The sequence below is a fragment of the Pyxicephalus adspersus genome, chromosome 8 (genome assembly GCF_032062135.1).
Source record: "Pyxicephalus adspersus chromosome 8, UCB_Pads_2.0, whole genome shotgun sequence".
Taxonomy (NCBI): Eukaryota; Metazoa; Chordata; class Amphibia; order Anura; family Pyxicephalidae; genus Pyxicephalus; species Pyxicephalus adspersus.
In genome coordinates this window covers 46,641,322-46,667,924 of record NC_092865.1, presented here as the reverse complement: position 1 = coordinate 46,667,924, position 26,603 = coordinate 46,641,322, and the positions used below count along the sequence as shown (strand labels likewise).

General features: G+C 40.2%; 1 protein-coding gene across 3 annotated transcripts in view; it reads right to left on the bottom strand.

Moving 5' to 3' along the window:
- LOC140336963 (contactin-4-like) overlaps positions 1-26,603 on the bottom strand; it is a 133,513-nt gene that overhangs the window by 12,960 nt on the left and 93,950 nt on the right. For all 3 annotated transcript variants that reach the window (XM_072420426.1, XM_072420428.1, XM_072420427.1), the window contains exons 3-12: positions 25,620-25,746; positions 23,500-23,675; positions 15,530-15,625; positions 14,662-14,865; positions 10,770-10,872; positions 10,207-10,391; positions 7,573-7,709; positions 6,998-7,127; positions 6,673-6,823; positions 703-830 (exon numbers count right to left, since the gene is read on the bottom strand). In XM_072420426.1, coding sequence (XP_072276527.1) covers positions 703-830; positions 6,673-6,823; positions 6,998-7,127; positions 7,573-7,709; positions 10,207-10,391; positions 10,770-10,872; positions 14,662-14,865; positions 15,530-15,625; positions 23,500-23,675; positions 25,620-25,746 — 1,437 coding nt within the window. The remainder of the gene's footprint in view (positions 1-702; positions 831-6,672; positions 6,824-6,997; positions 7,128-7,572; positions 7,710-10,206; positions 10,392-10,769; positions 10,873-14,661; positions 14,866-15,529; positions 15,626-23,499; positions 23,676-25,619; positions 25,747-26,603) is intronic.

Genomic DNA, 26,603 nt, shown 5'->3' with positions numbered 1-26,603 from the left:
CAGTGATGTATAAATGAATTAATATAGAAGGAGCTGTTTCATATTTCACCCAGGTAAGGTTCACTTTAAAGAGGAACTATACTCAAAGCATGAGCATCCTGGGATGCCTGACGTAGGTATGCCGGGAGGCTTTGTGCTCCCATTCGCCGCCTAGGCGGTCAAGAATTAGGAGGTGGTGCTGCACCTTTTTTTTTTTTTTTTTTTACAAAGGGTGTTGCACATAAAAAAAAAATGAATTTTTAACCTTACATAAAAGGAATTTCTACCCTTTTATGTAAAGTGAAAATTCTGAGTTTAGGTACGCTTTAAGTCGACCACACTGTACACTGTAGGAGTTGTGTTTTTCCTTCTCATCATCAATAGAGTAAAATCAAACACTCTCAGCTTTGGATTACATATATATTCTGCACTAACATGTACAGCACTGAAATGCCATTTTCTTTCATCTAGGACAGTCCGCGGAAATGTCAGTTATGAAGTTTTCTGCCGGTGCTGTCAGCAATTTCTAGGAAAGAAATACAGTGGCCCCAACATTCTGAAATTTGTTTTGTTTCCCTGGGGAGGCGAGGAGCAGCCTCTTCTGCATTCCCAAGAATTTATTTATACGACCTTTCCATGACATGAATGGTGATGATTCTCGGGAAGGGGCACAGAGGAAACATTTCAAAGACTCTTTTGAGATCTGAATCTCTCTGCGCTTACCTTTCACCACCAGGGTGCCGGTGCTGCTGGCCGTGCCAAAGTGATTGCTGGCTGTACAGGTGTAGCTGCCGGCATCTGCTTTGGTGAGGTTGGAGATTTTCAGGCTGCCGTCATCTAAGACTGAAAGTCTGGAATAATAAGAACAGGGGGGCATCAACAAGAAGAACAAACAAAAAAGATAAGATGGGGGAGATGAGTGCAGGAGACAGACTGATGGGAAAAGAACAAATAGATCTGAGAAAAGGAGAAAAAGGAACTAGGGGAAGATGGAGGAAAGAAGAGGGGAAGGGGGGAAAATTTTGGAGGAGAGGGGAAGGGGATGAGAGGTGGTGAAGCGGGTAAAGGGGCTAATTGATGATGGAAAAAGAACAGGAAACAAAGAGAAAGTGGGGAGATTGGGAGAATATCAGCAGAAGCAATACTAGCCATCACTGGGACCCCATAGTACACATGTCCTTCTCTTTAGTAACCACACTCAAAACACATGCCCTCCTTTGTTCCCAGCACATATATTCTGCTCCTTAGCACCACCTTTAGGGTCACCACAACTAAAATACTTCTGAATGGCTGGTAGGCAACCCTAAGCTCCTTGCCCCAAGCACCCCTTCTAATAAAAATATGCTCATTTACACCTCACAGTTTTGCTGGACCTCTGATGATCACTGTGTAAAAGGGAAGTCTTCCACCACTTACCAACCAGGTACATCTGTAATGGAAGACTTACCTGTAACTATGGATAGAGTAATGCACTTATTATCAGTAATGAGGGGTGAGAATGGGTGGTCCATGAGCCCCCCTTGGCTCCAGGCCACCTTACCATCTGGTTTGTTTGCTATGTTGAACATTTTATCCCTGACTGAGATAGATGATAGAAAAGCAATAAAAACAATAAAAAAGGACAGAGAGAAGAAAATGAGTGAGAAATAATAGGGAAGGTTAGACTGAAGACATCCAGAACACAATATTGGTTTGGCAAACATTTTCTGCAAATGTATTTGAGGATAATTGGAGAGCTTCTTCTGGGACCCAGATGGCTATGTGCACAAATGACAAATATTAGCATATACAACCAGCCAGCCAAAGTGCTGAACTTATCAGATCCAATGCGTCTCTGCTGAATGCTGACTGTATACAAAACATTCTCTGGCTTCGGTTTTTCCAAGCAAATCTTGGGTAGTGATGGGCAAATCTGCCCAGGTTTAATTAATTGGTTTGAGGAAGATTCGGGGTTCCTAACCCAAAGTTGACCTCTCCAACGGGCAGTGAGCCCCTTTTGTGGGCTTGCGTTACCATTGGCTGGTGGTTTTTATGGTTGGGACTTGTTTTCCTATTCCGCAGCCAGCAATCTGGCCATTGAAAGGGTGCACAGCAGGTGGCATTTTTCCTCTCGAAGGAAAATATGATATGTCAATCCCATGGTGGAATCTAACTTGAACCTCATCCATATTGTTGGGTCAACTGTTGTGAATACACAATGCTCTAGCCAAAATGACTTCATTACCCTTTTATCTCAGTTTACCATCATGTCTTCGAAATACACACTCTTTACTACATTTGTCCTCCCAAAACTGACCACATGGAGTTACCATAAATTGGCAACACGACCTCTATTCCTTTTTAGTATTGGGAAATGGAAATTGCGCACTGATTTGGCTCTGCTGCTAATTTAACTTCAGAGATGGCTTTGTCTCCAGAAAAAACTGTTTGGGAAAGAATGCAAGAATGACCCAGGTCATATGAACAGAAATCACAAATCTGTAATGCATCTTCCTGGGATTCTCTTTTAGAAAAAAATCACCACTTTACGTGGTAAAGTGAACATTGCCTGGTTTCATGAATACCTTTGTATTTCAGATTTTTATTTTAAAACGTTTCTAAAGTCCTAAAGATTTGTAAAATCTGGATAACATTTGTACATGAAAGCACTGAATATTATAAACAAATATCATGCTTAAAAAAAATCAAATGTTCACCTTTTTTATCTCAGTGCTGCAGTCTTTTTGCAGTCACCTCATACAGGCACTCCAACGATGGCTACATTGGACTTTTTGCTGGTGGCAATGGTAGATTTATGTGTATCCGCATTGTTCCTCCATTGGAAGAGCACCTGACAAGGTGATACAATACGGGCACAATCGGGATACGGGGACAGGGAATTGTCATCCCATAACAGGAAAGGGCAGAATAATCAGGAATTGTTTAATAAAAGCTTCAAATTTTTAATTTTACTGCTAATGCTTCTTTAAGTAATAAAGCAGCATCAGCAGTAAATCAAAACATGTTAAAAAAAGTTCTAACCAAGCCTAATATTGGGTCTTGTGCTTAAATGTGAAGGCAGCTCATGGAAACAATGGGATTTCGTGACTTGTAATTGGTTGGCTCATATTCAGAAGGCCATCTAGGTGAAGCAGATGGTCATTTTATAGTAACAGATGGAGAATAACAAGATACACATGTAACAGGGGAGTGAGTGGACGCAGCGTCTACAAAGAGCTCTTTAATGTCTCGTAACTTAATGTAATGGTTTAAATAGGGATGGGTCTCAGGTTTATTCCAAGGGGTTCCATTTATCCCGTCTGATGTACAATATTTTTGTGTTCCTATGCTCAATTTCAAATGGAAAAATTGTAAAAGGTTTTGCCTTCTTATGAATATTCTTTATTAAGTTATTTCTCTAGGATCAAATGTTAATTGGGTATTCGATCATAAAAGAACATGGGCAAAAAAAATTAAATTCTTCAAGTGGGGGATTCTTTTTCTATAGCCCTAATTGGGGTTCAACTCCTTTAGGTTGAGTGAACTTCAAAAAAACCTTCACTGAACTGTTCATAGCTTTAACTTGGACATGCTGACCCATTTTTACATATGCAAATAGTTGGTATTGAGGAATTTTTATCTCTAAAACCTTCAAAAACTCTAAATATAAAGCTGGTAATTAGATAAAAGGGAACTTCATATTCATGTAACATTGCTGAGCCAAGAAGGTAACATAGCAAAGGGTGACAGGTCATCTTTACAGCTACAAGATGTTTAGTTACTAGAGAAGGCCATACCAGAACCTATCCTTGCTGATTGGCTGAGATTGGCATCTGGGTACAATCAGAATGAGTGCATTAGGTATGCAAGAGGAGTTCGTATCGGCAATGGTACAGGACTTCCTGGCTCAGTGTTGGAAAGGAGTTGAGCACCAAGAGATTCAAAGGAAGCAAATTAGAGAAATTGATCTAATGCCAACTTTTTCACATGGGGGAACCCTTGAAAAGACTTTCAGATCTTTAGGAAACCCCTCTAAAATTTCTATATCCACAGCTCACAGTAGATAAGTGTGATGGTCAGTAGGAAGAATTCCTCTAACATTGCTGGCCATTGGAAGGGATGTCACCCTTACACATAGCCAAAAAGTCATTGCTGTCATTTAAACTGGCACAAATTGCTCAAGGAGCCCCTGGGTACCTCTGGAGGAACTCTGAATGACAAACTCTGCATAGAAGGATGCTCTTTGAAACCAATACAGATCACTCAGGATTCTGCAGAGGTGAAGCATCAGACAGACAGCAGGTATCTTTTCTGTGCAACCCTCCCCCCCCCCTTCATGCACAGTAACTTCAGAAAGTGATAAATATATAAAGTAACCAGTGAGATGGATATTGACACTTCAAACACATTAAAGGCACTCCACAGCAACAACTTCATGAAGACATGGCGGGAGCTCAGATAAAAGGCTATGGAGGAGCATTTCATGGGTTTGTTGTGCTACCTGATGTGAGCTGTATGAGACTGAACCACAAAGAGGACAATCTAACAAGAGTATTCAACATCTGAAGGAATGGCCTAAAGAACCTCAGAGTTTAAAAAATATTGATATGTTTGCATATACAGCATTCAATAAAAATGTCAGGAAAAATCACTCTATACATTTGTAGCCAAAACTCCCCAGGAATACAATGGAACTGGCCAATAAGGAAGCTGCAACCCCAATCACTAAAATTTCATATAATCTTCCAGTATTCAATATTTTAAAATCTGCAGAATACATTAAAAAAATCCCTGGTGGTCATGCCATGAAGGTTCTTGTTCAGGTGCTTCTTGCTATAGGAGAAGATCAGTCTCTCTCTGTTTCCCAAGTATTCTCCTGTGTTGTCACCGTTCCATAGGGACAATTTCAAACCCACACCACACCCAAGCACGGTCCACTTTTATCACCATTAGGAAACCATGCAGCCAATACTGCAAATAGAAGGTGGTTGCATAGAGTCTGCTGGAGATCAGCAGTCCGGAGATAAAGAATATTAATAAAACATGACAATTATTAATGAAACACTGAGGTTTAGCAAAACAAATGCCATTCAGTTTGGGTTTACATCTACATCAACCTCCCATACTGATCTGATGGCCTTAAGAAATGTTTTAGACGTTAGACGTTTTTTTCTTTCCTGCATCCATTGACTCAGAGCATGTTTCTTTAATCCCCGATCTCAATTTATGAAAAAGAAAAAAATCCCAAGGTGCCAAATCTGGTGAATATGGAGGATGTTCCAGCGTAGTAATGTGTGTTTGTGGGTCACAGAAAGTGCTGTGTGAGGAGCATTGTCCTGATCCACATTCCTCACATCTTCACCTGACTCTTTCTCTCAGCTTTGTCACAACTTCCTTATAATAATGTTGGGTCACTGTTGTGCCTTCTGGAACCCATTCCACCAAAATGGTGCCTTTCATGTCACGTGGCTGTGAGTATGGCTGTGAATTTGGACTTTTTGGTTCTTGGTGATGAAGGTGTTTTCAGTGACTGTGGTTTTGATTCAGGATCATACTGGAAGATCCGGATTTTGGCACCAATGAAAAAGGTACTTTGGCACTTTATGAAAAAGGTTTGGCTCCAGCTCAACTTGCTGCAGAATGTCAGCGCAAATTTCCTACTGGCATTTTTTACTGGTATGAAATTTTACTAAAATGTCAAATTGTTGCATTACTCAACTTTTATACTTCAAATGGTTTCAGCACATGAGAGGAAACACAACTGCATTAAACGGTGCCTGACAACAAACTAAACAGCAGAGAGAGACAGCTTTTGTCCTGTATGTTTAGAGAAGTTTACACATTCATGGCAAGAGATCAGAATCATCTCATCGCTTTGTGATAGAGATTGAAACACATCTCATTATTTCATAGACAGACCTTGTATATATCCAAAGCCAAAAGTGCAACTAAATTATGGCAGAAGGTGACAACCTTCAAGGGGCAAAAGGGGCAAAATGTAGACCAACGAGTGCTCAACTATTGCAATTCAGCAAACATTCTAACTTCTCTGAAATGCAATTCTGCAGAATGTTCACTCCAGAATCCACCTCACAAGCTTGCTGGAAATGTATATTAGTTCCTGAAGCCTGAATGGAGTTATTTTTGTATCTTAATAAGACTCTTAAGGCAGATTGGAATTAAATTGGTGGCTATGAAAAACTTCCTACACTACCTTTTATGAATGTGAAAGTCAGAGAGAAGTCTGCAGTGGGGGTGTCTGGGATTTCACAGCATCACAATCTGGGGTTCTTGGATCACTAGATTGCTAATGGCAGGGAGTGGGATTGGCTGGGGTACTAAAACCAGGGAAAAGAACTGAAGACCCATATAATACTGACTATGTTCTCTCAATAAGCCTGCTTTAATAAAGCTCTCCAAGGCTGGAGAAGATACACTTTCATCAGTGAACCTGGGTGATCCAGTAAATCTGGATTAGATCTGGTGCAGGATTGAAAACATTTACCAACAAATCGCAACTGACTTTTAAGAAATCTGTTTTAGGTTTGCTGGATCACCCAGGTTCACTGATGAAAGTGTATCTTCTCCAACCTTGGAGAGCTTTATTAAATCAGGGCCAGTATATCTAAAACGTTAAGTTTTAGCTTCTGAACCATATGTCACTCCTTGAATATTAGCATGAATCATTTTGTTCAGCTTCAGTCATCCGCTCACCTGGGGTTCGGCCGCACCAGGTCCCGTCCCTTCCTCCATGTGATGGCTGGTTTTGGGGATGCCCTGGGTTTGCACTCAATGAGGACAAAGCCGCCAACTTTTCCCAGGGTCACTCTTCTGACAAACGCACTGGAGAAGTCTGGGCCAACCGCTATGGAATAACCAAAAGATTTAGCTTTAAAATTTGTTTAAAGAGGACCTGTTTTTTTTCAACCTATTAGCCGCCTTTTTAAAAGAACAAAGAAGATTAATAAAAGAGACATTTGAGGCCCAGGCTGGAAACACTCCAGGGAAATCCCCCACTGAGATATAAATGTAATCTCACCAATAACTCTCAGCTCGGCACTGGAGTAAATGGTACCGTGTTTATTTTCGGCCAGGCACTGGTACATTCCAGAATCCGAGCTGTTGACAGATGTGATGGTCAGGCTTCCGTGTTCAATCTGCAGGCGTCCCTGGGGGATAGAAGAGAGGATCTTGTAAGAAAACAAAAACAAAGTAAACTTCAGAAAGCAGAACCTGGAGCAGCCGACATAAGGGAGTCATGGAACACATCAAAATGCATGAGGCTCAAAAAAATGAACCAAATTATTGCCTACCGCTGTTTGCAGCAATTGTCATGCAGTAAAATGACAGCAAAGGCCGTTTGTGCTGTATTGCTCCTTCTGTAAATCATTGGATTGGCTAAAAACAATTGGAAATGCCTTGGCAGATAACACAATATAAGTATACTGTATGCATTTCAATGGTGTTCTTTTGGCTGCCGTTGTGCAAAGTCAGCTCATTTATTTTCTCTGCGGTTATGGGACCTTTCACTTATATACTTCTATTTTATGAATTAATGCACAATTTAGATACAATGCATCGCCCAATGTCTCCTTGCCCAATGTTTGTCCTTACTTTGCTTTGAAGCCGCTGTCCGTTCTTCAGCCAGATATAGGTGGGTTTTGGTCGTCCACTCGCTTTACATTCCAGTAAAATGTTTTCTTCTATTGCAATGTGAGCATCGTTAATCTTCTGCACCCAGCTTGGAGGAGCTGCAAATAAAATAATTCCATTTTTTTATAGATATTTATTTTAACTACCCCAGCATTGCCAAAGGTACTCAACATAACCCCAAGGATAACCCCTTACCCCTGATAATGTTTGTTACATATAAACATGAATAATGCTTACAAAGGATTTAAGGAAATCAATGGAGTTATAATCCATGAAAAAACATCTAGGATGACTAGCTTACAAATGATATAATGGCTGTAGAAGTGAGAAATAGATAATGCAATGGCCAAGATTAAATGGAATGACATTTAATGGATGTGCGGTCAGAATAAACATCTGGGGCTTCAGGCAGACAACAGCCTCTTAACATTTTATGAACTCTTAAGATGTTAGTGGAGAAGCTCCAAGACCTGAAGATGACCTATTTGTATTACATCAGTTTTGGGATGTCGGAAAAAAATAACTACCATTATTAAGTCCTTACAAATAGATACCCAACATACAAAGGTTGGAAGACCAAGCCAGATGGTATTAATACTGAAACATTATTTATATAGCATCAACATAATATGCAACACTGTACATTAAATAGGGGTTGCAAATGACAGACAGATACAAACAATTACCAGGAGGAGGAAAGGGTCCTGCCCAGAAGAGCTTACAATCTACCCCAAAATTTACAAGCTTGAATTTGATTCAAAGGTGAAATGGAAGCCAATGTAGAGAAGTACAAAGAGAGGCAGCAGAAAAGGATTGGAGGACAGGCTGTGTATTAGGTACATGGGAAGGCAGTGTATCGGGTAGGTAGATGTGTAGGTAGGTAGGAAGGATGGATGAGCCTGGCTGCAGCATCAGCAGCATATTAGATTGTAGAGTAGAGAGTCGGGTTAGTGGAATACCAGAGAGGAGGAGGTTACAGTAGTCCAGACAAGAGATGATATTAGCATGTAGAAGGAGTTTGGTGGTCTCTGGGGATAGGTAGGCGTGTATTTTGGAGATGTAGTGCAGATATCTGTTTAATAATTCAATCAAATGTATCATAGTTGAGGGTTGTTGTCTTTTTTTTCCAGATTTCTATTGCTGGTTGTTCCCCTGTTGGAGGCTCACCCTCTCTTTGAGTCCTGGTGACCATTGTCTTAAAGGGGACTACCCTCACTTAACTGATTTCCTCTCACTTTTTAAAATTCTAAGTAGCCCTAAAAGAGATGTTGGGTAATGGGGTGCTGGGAATAAAGAAGGCACAAGGCTTCTTACAAAAGAAGTTTTGGACACCTGTTCCTGAAAAAGTGCTAGGAATCTCTGACACCATCTGTCACCTACATATAATGCAGTTTTAGCATCTTTACTCAAGTAATTTGACATAAATTCACACCTCCATGTAAATTGTTCTGGGCCATGTAACTCAAACAATTAACACCTGTCACAGTACTAGATTGATGGATTAAGTTCAATAAAACAGGGGCTTTTACAACTTTCTACACCTCTTTTCAGGTTTCTGGACTATTAACATTTGACACATTTCTTAACACTGTAATGATTGCATTCATGTGACAGTTACTCTTGGGGCTATACATGATAGTTTAAATGTTTTTAAGAAAGGTTGGGGTTTAACGAATTCTGAAAGTGTCTTGTTGGTAAATTTGTCATAGCTTTCAGGTCTGCTCATCTTTGGGGAGCTATGGTCCAGAGAATTTTTAGGTGTTGGGTATGTTCCTGATATTCATGGAAACCAAGGAAAGCTGAGTTAAATGTAACATATGATTTATGATTACACCATGATATGGATAGATGAAAACATTTACCGGCTAAAGCTTCATTAAGGATTATTCATAATCCTATTTTAGCCAAGAAAAAGATGAAAAAAATCATTTAAATTGCATCACAAGACGATTCTTCTTCCAATATTTAGTTTATATGAATGTATAGCCAAAACTATATATAAAGGATTGATATAAATTGATATAAAGAAAGGAATGAAACCACCGTCAGTGAAATTTTTGCTTATGTGTTCTGATGGGGAGATTTTTCTTTAATTTTTGAAGATGCAACAGGGAATGGAATGAATGCAATGGGGAAAAATCTCTACGAAGTGATGGAAACCCTTCTCTTTTTATAATTTTAGAAAGTAGAAATAAAATTTGAATTCCATCTCATCATGAATTTACCTTAAACTTTACTTGTTTGTTGTCCAATATTTCTCAAAATTTGTGCAAAATTTTCAGTAGGAGAAAGCTACCTGCTGCCTGCATGCTTTATCCACGGGATCACGTTTAGTTTAAGGTTTACCTTGCCAACAAAGCAAATGGCAAAGTAATTCATTCATGTTTGACCCTTACCAGGTTAAAAAAACCCAGGGCATTGCTCAAAGCTAAAACATTTCCCTTCTTTTTCCATCTAATCCTTCTCTACTCTAATCTAAAAAGATGAAAGTTTTGGCTTTACATACAAGTGAAGTCATTTTGAGTTGCTATGGTGCAGAACTGGTAAATATCCCCTTTACAGTAGCCAAATTCTACCATCATGTCCTAATCATACCAAAATATGTGAGCTGCCCTCGCACCATGTTCTTCCCACGTGTATTCTCGGCAACGCACTCGTATGGTCCGGCGTCTTCTTGCTGGAAGTTGGGGATCTCCAGTACCCCACTGGAACGATGACGTCTTACTTTTCGAGATATAGTTTTGCCGTCTGCCCTCCTCCAGGTGATGGTGGGTACTGGGCTGCAATGGAAAGAAATGATAGCTCATGACAGGTAGTATGGGTCCAACATTTACTAAAGTGCAAACCTAACACATTCACCTGCATGGTCCATTGGTTGATATATTAAATACTTACTGGGGGGAAAATTATTATCTCCTTGGTATCCAGTGAAAAATATGAAGATTTGACCTGGACTAAAGCTTAAGTTTGATGCACTTTTAGATTTTCCCTTCCTGGTTGCTCTATTTCCCCTCCATCTACATGCTAGGATGCAATACACAGCGCCTTGCTTCAATACTCCTACCCTCAGCTCTGACGTATCAGTGTCTTGAATCTTGGTAAGACGTCCATGAATATAATCATGCCTAAAAAACACAGTCTAAAAAACAGATACTTACTTGCCCAATGCAAAACATTCCAATTTAACCGTAGACCCCTTCGCTGCAGATACAGACTCTGGAAAATGGACCTCAATTTTCGGCTCATACTCTCCCATGATACCTGGATGATAAAAGAAGATAATAAATAGAAGGAGGTTACTTAGGTTGGACTCTCAATGTGCTCACTGGGAAAAAAAAGTTACAAAAAATACTCGAGTGTTCTAGCAAAGTGGGTCTGGAATTAAATGTCATTGACTTTGCACAGAGTTCCTTTTAAATTAAAGTATATATTAATTTTGTATGCTTGTTGGCACGCTGAATTATATACTGGCTTCTGATCAAGGACTCCATCTGCAAGATGAGCACAGCCCTGACCTCAACCCTAGTGAACACCATTGGGATGGATTGGAATGCTGATGGCGAGCCAGGTCCTCTCATCCAATATAAGAACCTGACCTCGCAAGGGGCTGCAAAGATACCAAAATCTTATGGAAAGCTTTACAGAGCTCAGGGAAATTGATGTTAGAAGACCTCAAGGTATTCTTTACTTTTTTTATTTAATTATATTTATCTTTTATCACCAATGTCCATCCAAATATTTAAAATATATTTCCAGTTAGAAAAAGGGTGACCTTGTGTTAATTTATTAAGAAAGAAACAGGAGAAGATTGTTTTGCTGTGACCTTGCACGATCAAGTTCTTTGCATGTACCTGTTTTCCATTTTCTATACATCTAAGATGAATAATTTATTCATAGACATGATGGATGTTGTGGTCTGCTGAACCAGGTGATTGGACTTTACAGGACCACATAAAGGTTTATTCAGCAGGGAAATGCACTGAAGAGTAATTATGTCAGGGATGCAGCAAGCAGGGAATTGGAGGTCCCCACTTAACCCAGCAGAAGAACCTTCCTCAATAGTTCTAAAACCTAACTATTCTGATTACCAAGCAATAATATAACAATTCATTTAGTTATATTATTTTCACTTTATACCAGTCAGTTATAATTGCCAATCAACCCTGAAAAAAGGGACTAGATCCCTGAAATGGGTTGCACTCCTTCTTCCTCTTTTGAGGCTGCTATTACATTTTCCTTTACCTTCGGCTCATTTTTACATGATTTCCCTGTCAATGTGCTCTAGATTTGTCATTTGTTATACATATATGTATAGGGAGCATGGTGACTCAGTAGTTAGAAGCCTTTGCAGCGCTAGGTCCCAAGTTTGAATATTGGCAAGGACACTTCCTGCATGGAGTTTGCAGGTTCTCCCTGTGTTTTTCGTGGGTTTCCTCCCACATTCCAAAAACATTAGGTTAATTAGCTTCCCCCCCAAAAAATCACCTTTGCTAAAAGCTAAAATCTAATGTCCATAGCATAGTCATATGTGACTAAGGTATGGACATTAGATTTTAGCTTCTTTGAGGGACAGCTAATGACATGACTATGGACTTTGTACAGCGCTGCTTAATATGTTGACACTATATAAATACTGTGTAATAATAATACATATAACATTTCCTATTGCGATGGCTGTGCACTTTTGTGATTGGTCACCAAATGGCAGAATCAGTCATTGTTTTAATAGAAACTGAAATGAGAAGTGTAGAGAGATTTGGCTATCTGTATTCAAATTTCAGATGGATTGACAGGGACAATTTTATAAATAGACCCCCTTGAGTTGCAATGACAATTATAACTCTGGACTGGAGTATCACATGACCACAGCTTTACAAGGGTATAAAAGGAATTTGGTTAAGGGGAGTATAATACCTAAACAGAGATCAACTTTACCTCAGTTTGATGTACACTGGATGATGGCGACTCGGTATAGAAGAGGTTGACATAGAACTGGTGCAAGTTAAAAATAAATGCAGCATCAAATGTATGATTAAAGTAATATCTCCACTGTCTGTAATATTCTTTCCAGCACTCATAATAAAAATTGAGTTCCTGCTGTTGTATTATAGACGGCTCGACTGAAATGTTCTCCCGTAAAATTTATCTCAGAGATCTATTATAAATACACACGGAGCCCAGAATATTCCACGCGGAATCCCTTCATCACAAGCAGATTATATTATTTCGGTTCTCAGATCCTCATTGGTCACTCGTGTCTCTTACAATTGAATTTTTAATTCTGTTATTCTCTCTAATGTCTTCCTATTCTCTCTCTTCTTTATCTTTGTGATGGTAAAATGTTCTGGCCACCTCATTCAGATCATGAAATTAAAATTGACTGGTTATTCTTCAAATCTGCCCAAAAAGAAGGGACTTTGCCTTTGGTTATTTAGAACTCTGACAATACAATTGTTTAGATACCCTTTGCAAGAAGTTTGCTAAATACCTGCAGCTGTAATGATGTAATATTGCTTGGTAATTATTGATTTCATGGTCTGAATGGTCTGCTACCTGTTACTTGCTTCCTATGGCTTTCTCCTAGCTATAGAAGGCAAACATGGTAGGAAAAACTGCCCTATGCAATGCTTGGAGAGACGGAGCCTTTAGGGGGCGCTATGGCTTTCCCAATAATGGCAAGAGCCCTGCTCTTTTCCAGAGCATCTAGAGGTGAGGATGTTGCGCTGAAGGCTGCTGCTAGGTTGCGGTCCTTAGGGGCAGAACAGTGTGTGGTACCGAATCACCAGGCAGGATAGCCAAAGAAGGCTCGGGTTGAGGCAGGCAGCAAACAAGAGGAACAAAGCCCAGGGGTCAGAAACCATAAATCAAGAAAATAGACACCAGTGACACGGGGGAACACAAGAGACACGGGAAGAGACATGGGTGACACGGGGGTCACTGAAGACAAGGGGAACACTGGATGACCATAAGAGAGTAGACAGGGAAACAACAGACTGGGCCACAAGGAGTTAGCACAATTAACAGGCAGGTGTAGAGGAAATGCTCAGCAGAGCTAGGGGGTGTGCCTGAGCCAGCTAAATAGCCAAAAACAAGGAGTTAGCACAATTAACAGGCAGGTGTAGAGGAAATGCTCAGCAGAGCTAGGGGGTGTGCCTGAGCCAGCTAAATAGACAAGGGGTATTAAGAGGCTATCTCCTGACTGGCCAGCGGGAGGAGCGATACTGAATAAATCAGAATACTTCCCTTTATAGTCCTGTCATCTTTTCCTTCCAGAAAGAACAGCAATGTAATTTGTAAGATACCATTGCAGCATTTCTTTTGCAGTATGATCACTGCGGGGCCAGTCCTGGTGCCTGTATTGTTCTTGTCTATGTTCATCAATGATGTGCTACTATGTTACAATGTTTCCTTGATCATTTGGGAGAGATAAGACAAAGAAAACACTTTCCATTGCCAGAAGCAGACTAATAAAATCATCCCAACCCGGGCAAAATCTTTCAACTGGAGCTAAAGTAAAGGATGGCTTTTCAATATTAAAAGATGAAACTTTTTGAAAATCAATGCTGTCAACTGTTAGAATATTATTGATGTGGACTTATTGTGAAATTATCATAGGGTTGACTTTAGGACAGTTATAATACTCTGTAAAAATAGTTATTTATAGAGAATTTTGCAATATTTTCTTTTATTTATTTAGTAAATTGGTGCACTTTGTAAAATATTTAGGGCTGTATTTATAAAATATTCCCCTTTCAATTCGCTCATAAAATTCATTACTTTCCTATTAATTTCCTATTGTGACATTCATGCACTTTTGATAGTTGGCCACTAGGTGGCAGACCGAGTCATTGTTTTAATAGGAGACCCGTACAAAGATACGATCATTAAATTCATCACCAGCGAATTTCAGAGGGATTTGGAAATTGCTGTAAAAATGAATAATTATTATTTGCATATAAATGAATTTATTTTAAATATTTACATTTATGAGTTGTTCGACCAGACCGGATTTTAGTTGTAGCCCTACCTGGGAGTATGGATATCACTCACCTTCAGTACGAAGGGTCAGCGGTGTGCTAGGCCCCAGCTCCCGCGTGTTGGTCACTGTGTTTGTCACAACGCATGTATAATTGCCCGCATCTGAGGGCTCCACCTTGGCGATGTAAAGGTTTCCAGTGACCTGGGACACAAATCTGCGGTTGTCTTGCTGCACGAAGGGTGGGTACTCATTAAAGATCCAGGCGTAAACCAGCTCTAAGGGGAGTCAAAAAGAACAACCCAAATCAGCACTCGTATGTCAATACAAAACCATTGCACCAAAGCTACAAAATACCTGAATCCTTACTTCTAGTCTAGCCAATACATAAGCAGAGAAACCAATGGTAACCAGATTTATCTTAATGGAGGATGGCAGGGCTGTAACTATCACCTCTCTGACCCAGCTGTCAGGAGCCCCAAGGAGAAATGGGTACCTGGCATTTGTTGACCATTGTAAGGGGGTTTATGCTGCCTGTGCTCCTGCTGTATCTCCTTCCCCTGTCTCTTTGATTCCCACTGTGGCATAAGGGATGAGGAAATAAAATTGGCCACATTGGCAACCTAATGACTTTAATGGGCATGATCCTCCACATTTTTCTATGGCCCCTGAAGCATGGAGTGGGAAGACAGGGCCAGGGGCCAACAGAAGTGCTGCTGGTTGTCACAAATCACTTTTATTTAGCAAAGTGGATATGAAACCCCAGTCCATGTTTATTGATGTCTGAGTGCCCTTTAGGGAAATTCCCCCTCAGTTCCTGTGTTGTCAACAGGAGCTAATAAGGAATTCTCCCAAATGGGGACAGACAACCCTTTCCCACTAGAGGACGCTCTACAACAATGAATGTGGAGAGATGGTTGTGTCATGATATTGGCGACTTACCTCCAGAATGAGGAGGTGGACCGCACAGCAGCACCATCCCCTGTCCTTCGCGAACAAACACCGTACTTCGGGGTCTGGTCTGGAATGAATCGAGATCTGTGGGGAAAAAGGAATATTAAATGCACAATCCACCCAGAGAAGAATTAGTGCAAAATTCAACCATTCTATGCGATGTTGAAGGTTGAATAGTTACTGATTTGATTCTGATTGTTACAATACTGCATAAAAATGTGCACAGTAAAAAAAAAATTAACATTGTGTAGAATGTGACACAAAAAACAACAGCTACAAACTCTTGGTTCATTCTCCATTAATTTCCCACCTTGGGTATTGTTGTATTGCCCTGTAGGGTCCCAGGCTGGGCAGATTATTCGTCTCCAGTCTCATGGATGCTGAATTTTATCTCACCCCCTCCTCCCTGCAGCCCCTCCAGCTCTGATCCTTTCTCTCTGTCTTTGTACCAGCTGCTTCCCACCCACAGAAATCCATCCTAAAGTTCTTCTAACCTTCAAGTCCTGCACAGTCTGACACCTCTTTACATCTCTTCTTCCGTCTCCAGATATACATCCATCTGGAACTTTTTCTTTTTTTCATCAACTTGTTTCATACTCCCTACAATACCCATTGTATGCCTTAACTATTAGATTGTCAGCTCATCTGGTATATAGACTGACATAACTGTCTCTGTCTAATGTTCTCTGTACAGCACTACAGTATATGTCAGAGCTATAAAAATAGTGTGTGACTGTGGGGGGACATTAAAGTGTCAGCTCCTCTGTACAGAGACTGATGGGACTGGCTCAGTGTTCTCTGTAGAGTACTGCAGTATAAGTCAGAGCTATATAAATGCATAATAATGGTGTGACTGTGGGGGTACATTAGAGTGTCAGCTCTGTACAGAGACTGATGGTACTGCCTCAGTGATCTCTGTACAGCACCATGGTATATGTCAGAGGTAGAGAAATGTATAATAATAGTGTGTGACTGTAGGGGGATATTAGAATGTCAGCTCGTCTATACAGAGACTGATGGGATTGACTCAGTGTTCTCTGTACAGTACTGCAGTATATGTCAGAGCTATATAAATGTATATTAATAGAGTGTGACTGGAATCAGATAATAAAGTGTAAGCTCCTCTGGTACACAGACTCTGATACACTTTCTGTACAGCGCTCTGGTATTTGTCAGCACTATGTACATTAATAAATACAAATGTAACTGTAGGTAGATTGTTCTCATTCCCAGATGCAGGATTCCTGAATCTCAGTTTAGAAGATTTGTGTGGATATCTTACAAGACGAAGATAAATGAAGAGATGGGAGGACTATAAGGCCGACATATAGGAAGGAATCATCAGAAGAATATATATCTGGTGCATTAGGGTGACATATGACGACTGCCATGCATTTAATGACTGCGGAGTCTGGACCGTCAGTCGGCAGTGCCTGAGCGGCGTGCATAATGAAGTGCAATACGAATCATTGAAGACGTTAATAACGTTCCAAGTGGGCACATAATTCTAATGACTTATCACTGTTATTACAAGCAGGGAATACAGATTACTGCAAGACAGCACACTCTGCCGCTCATCTGACCTTTCCATTTTTTTTAGATGTATATTTAATGAGGAACAATGCAATATCAGCTGAGACAAGAAAGAAAATATAATACCTGCGAGCCTGACCACTGATCCGCTATTTGGTCAAAATCATCTGACCCCCCCCTCCGCCCAATCCCAATCCCAAATGATTGACCTCAGGTGTCTCCAATAAAGGGTACTGTTAATGAAACAGCATACAAAACACTTTTCTGTTCCAGATTAGATTCCAAAAATTATTCCCATGAATAATTAATCAAGAGGGCACAGTACTGTAAAATATAGAATTGGGAATAGTTGCATTAAAACTTGTGTCCTAGAAGAAAAACAACCATGCAGAAATGCAATGTCTTTATAGGACTTTATAGAATAGTGGAGTAGTGCCTGCAACTTCAGCAATGAGAGAGCTAGAGGGTGCACAGACCTCATGTAAAACCAAAGAGAATATTTATTGTTTAGAATTACTTCTGAACTCACTTGCAGAATTGTGAAGAAGCGTTTCAATTCAACAATTAGAGTCTAGCAGCTGATAAACTCTTTGCCATGGCAAGCAGCAAAGGCAGGAGAGATGTTCTGGTTGATTGGAAGCACTGGATGGGACAATTGGCACCAATTACATTTAAAGATGGCAGTATCTGACATTGCTAAGATCCTTCCAAAGAGGGGAGCTAATTTCTTCTGGGTCATCATACCTGTGCATTTTAGGGTTACTACCCTTTTCTCAAGACTTGAGAAATAATAAATGTGCTGCTGGTTTACATGACATATGAGAGCCACTTTTCCTTCCAATGTGATCCACAAGGGAAATGTAATGTATATATGTATGAGGAATTCTCCAAATGATAGAGCTCAGGTGTCCCCAGTGAAAGGTCCAGGTAATCCTCCATCATACAAACACATTGCAGACAGTTGTGCTCTTCCAGCCTTGTGGTCACAGTTTGGTGAAGACCCTTTTCTGTTCCCCCATTACTGTGCCCCGGGGGACAAAGCCAGCTCCATAAAGAAATGGGGTTGATTATGTTCTTGGCTGTGTATTGATGTTGTAACCTTGCACTATTACCCTTGTTTATGTGTATGATATATCCTTTTTCCTATCCCTTTTTATATTGTTATATTGTTGTAATATGAAAATGCAAAAATGAAAATAAAGAATGTTATAAAAAAAAAATGACATGGGGTCACCAGTCTGGTGTGGAGTAACTTAAGTACCCTGACCTCAGCCCTTTACTGGAACACTAGTTGTTAGCTAGGTCTTCTCATCCAACATCAATACTTAACCTCACAAATGGTTCATGTTACCACAGACACCCTGCAAAATGTAGGCAAGAGATACACACATACACAAAGTTTTCATTTTTTTAATCCTCAGATCAATTTTGTATCCTGTACCCTACCTGTAATGCAGCACTCTACTATGAGACCCTCCTCTCACCCCCTCAGACTGGATGTCACTTTGCAGGGTGTCAGTCATTCTGTCTCCCACAGTCACTCAATAAACCCTGATTATAATTTTATTGTCTACATGCCCGTCACTCCGCCACCCTCAATGTCCTCTGTCTCAGCTTTTGTGTTCTCTCCATCATCCCCTTTCTTTCCCTTTTCCTTTCCTTTCCTCTCCTTCTTGTTCTTTATTCTTCTTTCTCCTTCTATCCCTATATATTGTTTTCTCTGTATGTCACCTTCATCCTTCTTTCTCTCTTTCTTTATCAACCATTATCATTAACGTCTATCCACCTATAGTCTCCTTTCTGCACCCTCTATTTATATCTCTGCTCTCCATTATTCTCATATTTCTCTCTCATCTTTTAATTTTCTTTTACTCTTTTTATTGCTTTTATTTCTCACTCACCATTTGTTCTTTCTATTTGCTGCTCTCTACCCTTCCATCTCTCTACTAAGGAAATGAAAAGCAAAAGGCTGTCGGTTAAAGGTGGACATGACGGGGGGGCTCAGGTGAAAGAAGTTTGGGAGGTGATGATGGGAAGGCGAGAAGGACTGGGCAGAGGTGCTTAGAGGGTGAAAGGTATAGAAGGGTCAGGTAGGGGAAGTTACTTGTTAAAAGGTTCCTGCTCGCTCGTCCCTGAGAGGTTGGAAGTTTTCAATGGTGGTGTGTATTGGGGTATCCTGTGCAGTGGAGGGGGGGGGGGCATTTTCAGGTATGGTAGTAATAATGAGAGATGATGGTCAACAAGGATTTTAGTCTGGTCAAGCAGCTACATTTGACGAGAATCCTTCCCAAAGTAGTGTGGTGCAGCTGGGAAAATTTGGAAAATTTGGTGATAGTTTAATGCCAGGACCTGTACCCTTATCTATAAAATACATGGTGGGGTATAATGATTGGTAGAGTTTCATGAATCAGACAATGTCACCAATGCACAGGAAACCCAGACATGAACGTAAAGTTTAAAGTGAAGTTAAAGGGAATTGTTCAATGGCTCAAAAATCATATTGTGTCCAGTAATGTTATACTCACGTTGGGCTCATTTATAAGTTGTAATTGCGTTTTTATAATTTTTCTTGTTAATAAACAGTCACCTGGGCTAATAAAGCGCAATCAAGGGGTTGTTTATTGTGGAGTATTTGGGATAAGGAGGGTAAGTGGCCAAGGTGCTGTTGGTTGGGATAAAGCCTGCAAATCCCTGAGCTCCCCCAGTCATATCCATCATCCTCTATCCTGCTGTCTCTTTTATTGTCTTTCTTTCTTTACCTTTCCTATTATCCCACTGATTTAATAAAAGGAGATTGTGCTGCTCACCTAAAATTCACCTTTGCAAAGAATAAGTTACTTAGCTTAGTGTATCTGGTGAAAATTCAATTTGTAGAGAAAATCCAAATTACGTACAAGGAAATCTAACAAAAAATAGATTTTCCATTTCCTTTCCTTCCTATTTATAAGTGAAAAATCCTTTGCAAGAAGAAAAATCTCTTGGCAAAAAATACCCAATCACATGCAAGGAAATCTAAAAATAAAACACTTTTTCATTTTCCTTGCAAGTGATTGGATGGTTAAAGTTAGCAGAGCTTCGTTTTATTTAATAATCCCAGTGAAATATCTTTGTCAAAGTGATAATTTATTTTGCTATGTGAACAGATTTTATTTTTTCTTTTATTTATCTTATTCTCTAAGTATTTAACCCTCCTGCATCCTGATTTGTTTTTTTTTTTTGTTATTCTTTCAGCCATTTCCGTTTCTCTCTCCAATCGTGCAAGTGATTCTGCAGCTGTCTCTCCATCACTCTCTATTCTGCGTCTCCCTCTGTCTTACGTCTGTCACTCTCTATTCTTCCTTCTGTCTCTAACCTTCTCTTTGATTTTTCCCTCTCATTTAGATTTTTAATTGACTTTCCCTGAATGGCGGTCGCCTTTTCCTGCGCTCTCCCTCTCTGTCGCCATGCATTTAGCAGTCTGTCTCGCTCCCTGGCTGTCTCGTTGTCACGCTCTGTTGTATGTCTGCTGTATGTAGCACGTCTCTGCCCCTGTCCTGCTGTTTGATGTCGCGGCTGACAGCTGATTTTTCAGGGGGTCTCTCCGACGCTTTGCCTGGGGTGAGAGTGAGATCTCTGACGTCCTTGTTTGATATGTTGATGTAAAAAAGAAGCCGCAATGTAATGTGAGTGCCACCGCTACAAATATTTCCTAATTAATTGACCTGAACTCAATCTCGTGCTGATTATTTAATTAGCCGCAGTTGGGCGGGGGGGATGGGCAGCAAATTAAGTGCGGAGGGACGGGCCGAAGGGATTGTGGACCCGATGCTGAAGTCTCCTAGCAACTCCACTTATTGCAAATCCAGCAGGTAAAGGCGAGGAAAATAAAAAGAAAAAGCTCATTATATGTAATCCCTGACAATGAACTTCTCCTCTTTGCTCCTATATATTAAATATATAGTTGCATCTGTTTTGTATATCTATTCCATAAAAGCAAGAAAATACCTACTGATCCTGCCAGAAATCCAACATCTGATAGCTTCCTGTGCTCTCTGCTTGTACTGCATCCCTAGTTTAGATTGTAATTTCTTTCGGTTGGGGTCCTCTCCTTCTCCTGTGTCATTGTTTGTATCTGTCTGTGATTGCATTCTATATTTATTGTACGGTGCTGCAGAATATGCTGACGCTATATAAATACAGTTTATTAATAATGATAATAATATGTTATGAAGATGAGAAAAGGGAAGGCGGTTTGTAGTCCTGCCCTAAGCTGACAACACAGCTTCTCCAAAGATACCATACATTGAATGTTGTCACTCTAGGACCAAAATTGTGTGAGAAGTAGGATTACCACAGGAAAATATTAATGCAGACAGAAAATTGGAAACTAATGCAGCCAGCTCATCTAGGGACTGGTAAAATAGGATATTTAAAATTTGGGGTTAAAGGGTTACATTTTGAGAGATCCAGAAATAATATGACAAGCCCCCCCCCCAACATTACAAATTTCCTTAGATTGCTATGGGGTGATATTTGTCTCCATAAACATTCTCCAGAGCCTGGAAAAGTGTGAAAAGCCTCTAATCTCAGCATTCACTCACTGACAGCTGGGCTGCAAATTACTGCAAACTAAATCTATCCACAGCAAATGACTTCATAGCCCAGAAGTCAGAGAGTGGCAGCCCCCCCCCCCCACACTACTCGATATTTTACTTTCCCTAAGGGGGTATAATGCAATGTTTAGTTGCACTTGCATTGAATGGAACATTGGAAAGGAAATGATCAGGAAAACATTTCTATGTCTGAGAAATGAATACAGAATCCAAACTTTGCAAATAAGCATCTTTGTTAACAAAGATAATCTGTGGAATCCATTAGAAAAGATCAAACTTTCCAAATATTTGTTCAGGAAAACATAATGAAAGAAACCAACTTCAGCTCTCTCTTTGGATACTGTGACATGATTCTTACCAAAAGCCATAAAACAATTTATTACTGCCCAGACACCAACCAGCAGCCATTGTTCTGTCCTAAATCTGCAGAAGGTGAAGTCTGATTGGATGCTGGTTTAAGATTAATAAATAATCGTCATATAAAATTGTTAAATTACAGCAAAGCCAGAAATAGAATTCACTGAGCAACAGTGGTGCCTACTACAGAGCAACAAAATTAGCAGTGGCTGCTCTGAGCAATCAGCTCAGCAATATATTAACATTCTGTTGTCAGTTTTTGGAGCATTTAACCAATTCATCCCCAGAATGGGAGAGAAAGATGTAAGAGATTTGAAGCCTGGAGGTCGTTTGCAGGCTAGGGCCACTGGAACTGGAAATTCTGTAATCTACAATCTGTTATCAGATAAGTAAATGTTATTTTTCATTTTTTATGTTTGTGTTTTTTGAGTCATATATAATTGTATCCTTGGAATCATTGCAGATTGAGAAGATGAACTCTACACCGTTATCCCTGGAAGCTCTGATCATTAAATTTAAGATCGAGCTCCCCAACATTAAATACGAGCTCTGTCTATGAAATAATGGGTCCAAAATAATATCTCACTCTATGACAATTCTAATGTTTGTCCCCTTAAATATTTTTTCCATTCACAACTAAGCACAGATGTCGTCTTGTTACCCACTGGTGGAAGGAGTGGAGCAGATCAGTTTCTGATATCTGATGTTTTTTTCCTTCCTGCATTCATTGACTCAGATCGTGTTACTTTAATCACTGATTTAAATTTAGGAAAAAGGAAAAAGAAAAAAGTCCCAAGGTGCCAAATTTGGAGAACATGGAGGATGTTCCAGCATAGTAATGTTTGTGGGTCACAGAAAGTGCTGTGAGAAGGAGCATTGTCTTGATGAAGAATGAGAACATTTTCCCACTTTTTTGCCATATTTTCCCGACTCTTTCTCTCAGCTTTGTCACAACTTCCTTATAATAATGTTGGGTCACTGTTGTGCCTTCTGGAACCCATTCTGCCAAAAAGACACCCTTCATGTCATAAGACACAATGAGCATGGCTGTGAATTTGGACTTTTGTGATCCTTGGTGATGAAGGTGTTTCCAGTGACTGTGGTTTTGTTTCAGGGTCATACTGGACGATCTGGGTTTCGGAACCAAGTGATTTCTTTGCGGCACTCTCTTTGCTATGATTTGAATTTCTACTAAAAATATCAAACTGAGGCATTACTCAACCTTTATACCTCTCATGATTTCAGCACATGAGAGGAAACACAACGGCATTAAACGATGACTGACAACAATCTAAACGGCAGAGAGTGCCGCCATTTGTCCTGGATGTTTGGAGGAGTTTACACATTCATGGCAAGAGATCATAATCAATTCACTGCTTCGTGGTAGAGATAAGAACACATCTTATTTCATAGACAGACCTTGTATATTTAATAATTAGGCCCAATATGGAACATAGAAAAAAAATTACCACTCACAAGCAAACTGCAGGGTAGCCTCCCGGCTCTGGATGGTGCCCACCGAATTAGTGGATTCACATTGAAAGACACCAACATCTCGATCGCGATCTGGAGAATTGATGACCAAACTTCTGTCTAGGACTCGGTATCGATAATCCTGGGCTTCATCCAGGAGGGTTCCATTCACTCTCCACCTGAGGATTTAACAGAATACACAGTGGTAAAAGATAAGAAAAACTCCAAAATAAAAGATTACCATTTGATGATGCATTGATGTAGATTTGGACAGTTAGTCTTATGAAATAAAGAAAAAGTGCAGAGAAATAAATACGTTGAGCATGTGATTTTTTTGTTGCATCAAATAGTTCTGTCCAGTCTGATCTCGGCACTCCTTGCTGGCACAGTCAGAGGGTGACAACTCTATCTTTTGCTTTTTATATAGTTTTCTACCACCTGCTCATTGCAGATGATAATGCCACATCACTAAACAATAAATAGGTGGAGATTTTGTTTTTCACAATGCAAAATTAAAGCAGTAATTAGTGGGGTGCCGATACAGATCAGCAGGGATTATAAAACCAGCTGAACGAGATCACAAACCCTGCGGCAGGTAAAATGATTCTTCATGATGCAGTTCAGCTTTGTTGTTTGAGTTCCTCTTTATTTTTGCATTGTTATACTTTATACTCTTATGTAAAAAAGACAAACCCTTGTAATAAATGATTGACGGATTGCTCTCCCGCTTCCATTAAGGTCTACAAAGCGGAGGAGATTAGTCACAAATACTTTGCATGATGAGACAAATTTTTAATAAGGCTCAATGGAGGGATGGCAGTCGCTTAGTCACAAAACTGCAAAGCTGCAAAAAAAAATATGCAACACAAGCTTTTAATGGTAAGTGAATAGAGAGGCAAGATTAAAAATTGCTCATGTAAACCCTCTGATTAGAGGTTTTCTGCATTGGGATGATTCTGACCAGGGATGTCAGATTTTAAAGCAATCCGCCCACCAGCCCACTCCCATTATTTTGTGATGCAGAATAATTAAATTGTCATTTTGCTATTTCTCAGAAATCCAAAAAGTATTATTATCCTGCCCAGCGGCACAAAACATCTGCACCTCCCATAGCTCTGCCTACTCTGCACTTTAGTATCATGCGCTGCCATTGTACATCATCAGTGACAAGCTTCTTCTTTCTGCATTTTGGGGGCAGCCCATTGATGACGTAGACACCAAATCTCATGTATGCATACAGATCTAGTAGGTTTAAAAAAAAATTCAAGCTCCCAGGATCTCGCATCTCATGCCAGGGAGCTGTCTAGAAGGCACTGGTGACGCAGCTCTCCCTGGAGACCGCTGGAAGGCATTGGCTGCATCACCAGTGCCTGAGGAAATATGAAAGGGGAAAATGTAAGTGTCACTTTTTATTTCCAAAAATGGGTTTTTACTAATAACAATGTGCAGTGTTTATAATGCATGCAAAGCTGCATGCAATAGTGTGCTCTAAATGTGCATAATGTAGCTTTAAAATAACACAATTAATGGTCTGCAAGACCTGCAATGAGATCTTGTAGGATATTGGTATTAAAACTGATCTCCGGGCAAACGAGGATGAGATCGACAGTATAAGGGAGGTATTTTATTTGCCAAGCGATTTATATTTCTTTCCATCCAAATCTTATTTTTTATCCTGGATTAGATTCATTCCAGGTTTTTTGATCACCCAGGTTCACTGATGAAAGTGTATCCTCTCCGCCCTTGAAGAGCTTTATTAAATCAGGCCCTATGTCTAAAATTTGTTGATGTGCAATAAAACCCATTGGTGTAAATGGGTCTTTTGAGGTGCAAGGGCAGTGTTTCTCGGCCTGCTGGGGGTTCCTTGAGCAAAGAGCAGTTTGTACCTCTCAGATCAGTTTAGGTGACACCAATGAACTTTTGGCCATATGTGAGGGTGACATTCTTCCCACTGGCCAGGAATGTGAGAGGAATTCTTTCCACTGACCACCATACTAATATACTGTGATCCTGTGGATATAATAATTATAGAAAGGGTTTCCTGAAGACCTGACAGTTATTTCCAGGGTTCCATGGTATAAAGATTGAGAAACACAGTGCTAAAGTTTACCAGTGGTACCTACCTTGTGACAGGTTTGGGGTGGCCCTGAGCCTCGCACACAAGCCGCAGCGTTCGATCTTCAGAGTCCAGAGGAAAGACGATATTGGATGGCTCCTGGGTGAATACTGGGCCCTGCAGGGTCAGCTCATCTGCAAAGACAAGAAATGCAATTTAAAATTTTCCCAATATTATTGCTTAGACGGAACTCGGCATGGACACTGCGGTTATTACTGCGGTGAGAGGAGCGACGGTAATACGGCTACTCGTCCCCCACAGTACCGTGACCCCCCTGACCTCTCTACAAGAAGATATTTTCTGCTGTGTGAAGGTGGCGGAAGAATTGTGCATTTGCACATTGAATAAAATGTGTTGCATCTCCGCATATTTCCCAGTCTGCAAATTTCCAGATTTCATTTCATCTCGGCAACGGAAAGTAGAGGAAGGAGTCTGTTTACGCTGAATAACTAATTCCCAGGGACCAGGTGTCCTAATGAGGATTAAAAAACAAAGATAAAATCATCTTCCAATTAGGAGAAGGCAGACAAGAAAATTAAAGGGGATTAGAGGAGAAATGCCTTAAAGGAGACTGAGAGAGCAAAATTGGAGGCTGTCTCTTCCATTCTCCTGCTCTCCTCTCCTCCTGAAAACTTTCCTGTCTGTCCTGAGGATTGTTGGGCTTTAATGCCATCGGAGGCACTGGCAAGGATGCAAACTAGACATCACTTGCTGCATGATTGATTGAGAATGTATTAAAGACATTGGATCATGAGGGCAGTCAGGTCAAGGGTGGCAATTTCTGTAATTGTTGCAGCTTTTTTCCTTCCCGTACAGCAAAACAAGATCCTGCCTAGAATCAAACCCAGCCCTGCTCCCCTTAATTGGTGTCGGTGCCTGTTCTGGGTGCAGGTGCTAACCTATGTGCACGCAATACAAAGTAAATAAAAAATGAATGCTCTGCCCTGTATGATATAAATGGTACCTAGGCAAAACTTTTCAGTTTGCTCTT